This window comes from Mizuhopecten yessoensis, unplaced genomic scaffold (assembly GCF_002113885.1).
Source record: "Mizuhopecten yessoensis strain PY_sf001 unplaced genomic scaffold, ASM211388v2 scaffold1359, whole genome shotgun sequence".
NCBI classification, from domain to species: domain Eukaryota; kingdom Metazoa; phylum Mollusca; class Bivalvia; order Pectinida; family Pectinidae; genus Mizuhopecten; species Mizuhopecten yessoensis.
Window position 1 is genome coordinate 270,861 of NW_018404007.1, and position 6,059 is coordinate 276,919.

At 36.5% G+C, this 6,059-nt stretch overlaps 1 protein-coding gene across 1 annotated transcript in view; it reads left to right on the forward strand.

Moving 5' to 3' along the window:
- The window catches only part of LOC110460289 (39S ribosomal protein L4, mitochondrial-like), a 12,900-nt gene that overhangs the window by 3,460 nt on the left and 3,381 nt on the right, over positions 1–6,059 (forward strand). Inside the window, exons 3-7 of the mRNA XM_021513118.1 lie at positions 1,792–1,966; positions 2,303–2,354; positions 2,744–2,861; positions 3,720–3,877; positions 4,948–5,006. Coding sequence (XP_021368793.1) covers positions 1,792–1,966; positions 2,303–2,354; positions 2,744–2,861; positions 3,720–3,877; positions 4,948–5,006 — 562 coding nt within the window. The remainder of the gene's footprint in view (positions 1–1,791; positions 1,967–2,302; positions 2,355–2,743; positions 2,862–3,719; positions 3,878–4,947; positions 5,007–6,059) is intronic.

The following is a 6,059-nucleotide window of genomic DNA, read 5'->3' on the forward strand; positions in this document are numbered from 1 at the left end:
GATAACCGCCATTATCCGACCATAATTTGTGGAGTTATGCCCCTTTATGGACTTGCCGAAACAGTGTCCGCTCGATATCTCGAGTAATTATTAACGGATTAACTTCAAACTTTACAACAAGGTTAATTACCATGTAACCTCGGACATGTTCAATAACCGCCATTATCCGACTATAATTTGTGGAGTTATGCCCCTTTATGGACTTGCCGAAACAGTGTCCGCTCGATATCTCAAGAAATTATTAACGGATTAACTTCAAACTTGACAACAAGGTTAATTACCATGAAAGCTCGGACAAGTTCGATAACCGCCATTATCCGACAATAATTTGTGGAGTTATGCCCCTTTACTTGCCGAAACATTGTCCGCTCGATATCTCGAGTAATTATAAACGGATTAACTTCAAACTTCACAACAAGGTTAATTACCATGAAACCTTGGACAAGTTTGATAACCGCCATTATCTGACTGTAATTATTGGAGTTATTCCCCTTGGTTTCATTAATGCGATGCATGTGTTCCATGATGTTAAATTGCACTCATGGATCTACCATTTATGTTGAATGATTTCTCTTTCAATATCAATTACTCACAAATACTTCATATATTTCAATCATACAAACAACTGCTCATTCAATGTGTGACGGGCGTATTATATACCGCTTGCGGTAACCTTGTTTATTACTATTAATAACCCATTTTAATGTAAATCAGTTTATGAACATACACATGTAACAAATAGGTGACTTGTACATGACAGACAGCTGGCTAGTTGAACTATTGCGAACAACCCAGCCCCACGAATGATACCTTACGGTCTGTACAAGTGGCGACAGAGGTTGACTGTTTATCATGTGGATAATTTACCAGAGTCATTGGTCAGTCTGGACACACTCCTTACTGGGTAACAGGAAACTATAAAAGGGTGATAGTGAGACTGTGTGGTCAAGAGAACAAAGGTAGTACAATGGAGAGCTAGAACTGTAGGAACTACGGGGAGTTAACAGGGATTACAGAGAGAGTGTGAGAGAATCACTTTATACATACATGTACATGTTAACTACTTTCTATACTGTGGAACAACAAAAATCAGAACTATTCATGTTTGTGTTACCTACTTGGGATTTAGGGAGGCTCACTGTATATATTTACTTCAGTGTAATGTCACGGATGTCGGTGTAGCTGCCACTCCCTCTATAACAACTTCCCTGACCCATGGAAACATATCAGATGATGACTGAGCTAGGAAAATGTGACATATTTGATTTACAATTTTCTATATTTCTTGAACGAATATTAGTTTTCTATATTTATATACTGGCTAGTGAGAGTTTTAACAAACACCTGCTTATTCTGGTATAAAAACAAATATCAGTGCCTATTGCTATTACCTCTCTTAAGGGTATTCAGGGGTGAAGGATTGTTGTTGTTAAAAAACCCTGATTGAAGAATTTTGTAATAAGATAAATGCAGTGTAAAATATATCCATGCCTGAAACTGATTTCTTGGGTATTTTTCATTGTGGTATAGTGTTAATTACAGCATTATTGCTGTTCCTATATTTTTAATTTTATTTTTCTGCACACTTAAGGATCATTTCTACTTCTAATATACAACAAATTGATACATCCTCATCCTCCTTCATGTTTCATAAACAGCAGACCCTATTGTTAAATAGCTATAGATGTACTTGATGTAAATTCCTCCATGTATAAGACAGTGTGGTGTTACTAAGGCTATAAAAGTATATGTTAATTCTCAGTCTATATATTATTATCTATTTTCTCTTAGGTACTGATGGAAATCTTCTGAAGCCAAAATTACCTATTATAACATCAAGAAAGATAGAATTCCCAAACAAATATGTGTCTCCTAAGCAGGCCTGGGTGGAGACACTGTCCACCATTGAGAGTCAGAAGTATGGCATGGTGGACCTGCACCCAGATATATTTGGTACATACCCTAGGTCAGTATAACATAATGTTTCAGCATGTCATTTTTAGCAAAGAATTCACGTTACAAATGTATCGAGCCTAAAAAGGTGAATGTATTTCAATCTATAAAAACTGACTCCTTCAGTAAGGTGAAAAGGATTTTAATTTCATTTACATGTAGTCTGTAACATCCTGTGGCCATGGAGCTTCATCATTGTATAAACAGAAGGCGTTGCCCCCTTAGAGGTGGATGGGTCGTGCCCAATAGGGAAAATATATGTAAACTTTCAAAATATTTGATATTGCATTGGCTGTAAATAGATATAGTCATTCTGGACCATTTAAAAGATGTATGCATTTCTTCACAGGTTAGATGTCCTCCAACGTAATGTAAAATGGCAGAGATTGTATAGACACATTGTAAGTTTTTATTTTTCTGGCTCAATTTGCTCACATGAAACATGAACTTTTTGCAAATTTTTTCAGTGTTTTCAAATATGTACATGTAGGATGAAAAGAAAGGTTGTATATCTATCTGAGTTGTGCCATTTGACATCATCCAGAGTATTTTGCATAGTGTAACATGCATATATATATATATAGGGTAAATCCAATATTGACCATCTCTGTGGGAAAGGGCTGACACAACATTTGTACCTTTGTGAGGAAAATAAGTATCACTAAAGCAGATGTAGACAAATTAGATTCAAACAGTATGCTTGCTTTAGCTTACACTGTTGATACCTTAGAAGGAATGAGGATAATAAAGATGATTGCTATCCGATATAAACTAATACATTGTACTGCAGGATTATGCACAAACTAAGACACGAGCAGAAGTGAGAGGTGGCGGCCATAAGCCTTGGATTCAGAAAGGTCGTGGCAAGGCCAGGCATAGTTCTATACGCTCCCCACTGTGGAAAGGTGGTAAGTATTCAGTTTCCTGTACACCTATATGGAGTGCATTTGGTTTATCAGTTATCCAATTCAATCTAATTGAAATTACATCTTCACACCCCTCACATTTACTGATATGCTGCTTGACATATCAGTAATCAGGAGCGATGTGAAGATATAATTCTAATTAGATTGTCAGTTATCAAGTTTCTCTCCGACCTACAAAAGCAGTCAACGGTATATATTTGTCCAGGTTCCTCCAGACTTTTTAAACAAGAAACATTCTTGGACTCCTTTCCAAATTTCCTGTCATATATGTTTAAAAAAATAATTTTGTTTGTTTCAGCTATATTTTTATCAAATAGTACATAATTATAATATCTCAATTTAAAATTAAAGAAAATTGTATTTTGATATGGCAAGAAAAACTAAAGTTGAATTTACATCTTCATGATAGATTATTTCTAGACCCTGTGATCTGACCTAACCAGAATTTGCAGTGTTCTCCCCAGAATGTTTTGAAAGAAGCATGGTATTTCAATATTTCTGTTAAAGCAGCACTCAATGTAAAATCAAAGCAGCATGGTAACTTTAGATTTACTATGAATAAATAGCAGAGAAGATCTAGGATAGCAGCATGGATTTTATCGATGATCAGTGATACAGTGACATATTATTATTGAGATATCAAAAGTGATAGCTGACATACAACTTAACCAATAGTTACCCTGACAAGTTATTACTCCTTAACTTTGTTGTAAGGGTAAAAATTACAAAGTTGCCATTCATGGTACTGATGGTACATAATTATGGCTTCACGTAATGAATGATTAATCAAGTGTTGGAAAAATAACTCTGACAAGTTTTGCTTTCCATTGTGTTTTACAGGAGGAGTAATAAATGGTCCCCGTGGTCCAAAAAGTCACTTCTTTATGCTGCCAACTGAGTACAGAGCCATGGGGCTGCGAGTGGCTCTCTCTGTTAAGTATGCTCAGGATGACCTGCACATTGTTGACTCCCTGGATATACCTGATGATCGTCCCGAGGTAGGTGTCAGAAGTAATAACTGATGGCCTTTTGCAGTTTAGTAACTCTGATTGTACTGAAATACTACTTACACAGAGAGTAAAGCCTGATAAGTTATACTTACTTACAAGTCTATGGTAATACAAACAGTGTTAATAACTTACTTACAAGTCTATGGTAATACAAACAGTGTTATAAGCCCACCATTATCTGATAATCCGTCGTTTGTCCGTCCGTCCATCCCTCTGTTGTCAGTAGTCCATCTGTCATCCTTTCATCTGTGCAACAGGCAGCCATCTTGGATTATGACAGTGAAGGTTTGTTATCGCTATTTCTCAGGAAGTGCTGGATGGATCTTTCTCAAATTTGTGAAGTTAGTTTCCCTTGGTCCTTAATTGTGCATGTTTAACTTATGAGACTGATGGTGTTCAAAAAATGGTGGACAAGTGCACGTGGCCATCTTGGATATTGACAGTTAAAATTTGATATCGCTAATTCTCAAATGTGATGTACGTTCCCCTTGGTCCTTAGTATTGCATGTTTTATTTTTTAGAGTGATCATAAAAACAAGAACAGATCTTTCTCATATTGCAGCTTCGGTTCTATTTCTTTCACATTAAGTAATGCACTAGTAAATATGTGAAACAACAAATGCAAACTCACTTTGAAGGTTGTCTTTTATACACAGCAGTATGAAGTTTAGATCAAAAGATACCTCAAGGTGCATTTACTGATTACATAACTTGATCAAACAGATAAGAGAAAAAATTGAACTGACATAGAACAAATGAAGATGGTGCAATGGTGGGCACCAAGATCTCGCTGGGATCTCTTTGTATTGATATACCCACTGACAAGTCTAAGTCAATACACCTTAGGTAACACACAGATTACTGAAGTAAATGTTGTCCTGTCATGAATATTTAGATAATCCAGTTGGATATGTACCACTTAACTGTAGGTATTGGAAATCACCAAAATTTAGAAGATAGGATCGTCAAATACCAAAATTGGATGCACCAAAAGACTAAATGCCAAAATATCTCTTAGTACAGTCATTTCTTCAAATCGTTTTCACATTTATTTCCAGTACCTTCAAGATTTGATGGACACAAGATTTTGGGGATTTTCCTGTCTCTTTGTGGATGAGTAAGTGTGAAATTTTACTCGTTTATTCTGAATATCCGTCAATGATAGGGATTGCCCGATTGGTGGATGAGCAAATGTGGAATTCTACTGATTCTCTTTCTGAATATCAGTCATTGATTGGGATTCTACTAGCTTTTTGTGAACGAGTGTGATATTGTTATGTCTATTTCTGAATATCAGTCGGTGTATTGTTAATGTGTTAGAATGCTTGTTTGGGTTTACACGATTTTTGACAATACAAGCATTTGTTTGACAGTTATGCCCATCCAAACTATTTCCCCATGGTTTTGTGATAAACTTGACAAACTGTTGAATGAGGCCAATGAGCATCCTGAAATGGTTCAAAGGTGAATCGTCCAAGTAGAGCAATGGAGGCAGTTATCGACAGTCTAAGCTTCAAATTTGTTTTTCCAGTTTACCGTTTTGCGTAAGTTATTTTATGATGGCATTTCGAAGAAGTCGGGAAACGTACTCTATTTCATCATCTGCAATAAACGTACATGTGACGAATCGCGGGAGAAATCATTGTTTTGAGGTAGTTATCGACAGCTAAGTTAAAATGTTAATTATTTCTATTATTAATCTCTAATAATACATTCATTTGTTCTGACGTGTGCCCAATTGCTTAAAAAAGGTATAAACATGTCAAGTCATAAATGTAAACAAACACGCTCCCTTTTCTGCACGCATGCGCAAACAGTCACCGTCACAGCATTTTGATCAAACACATTTTTAGGTCACCTGAGACAAAGTCTCAAGTGACCTATTGCGATCGCCTTTTGTCCGTCGTCGTCCGTCGTCCGTCGTCCGTCGTGCGTCCGTAAACAGTTTACATTTTCGACTTCTTCTCCAAAACCCCTGAACCAATTTCAATGAAATTTTGCAGGGACCTTCAATGGACAAAGGTCAACAAAAATAGTTGCCGGTTTAGTCCTAAGCCCCCAGGGGCCTGAGGGGCGGGGCCAAAAAGGGTCAAATTGACTAAAATTTCAAAAATCTTCTTCTCCAAAACCCCTGAACCAATTTCAATGAAATTTTGCAGGGACCTTCCAT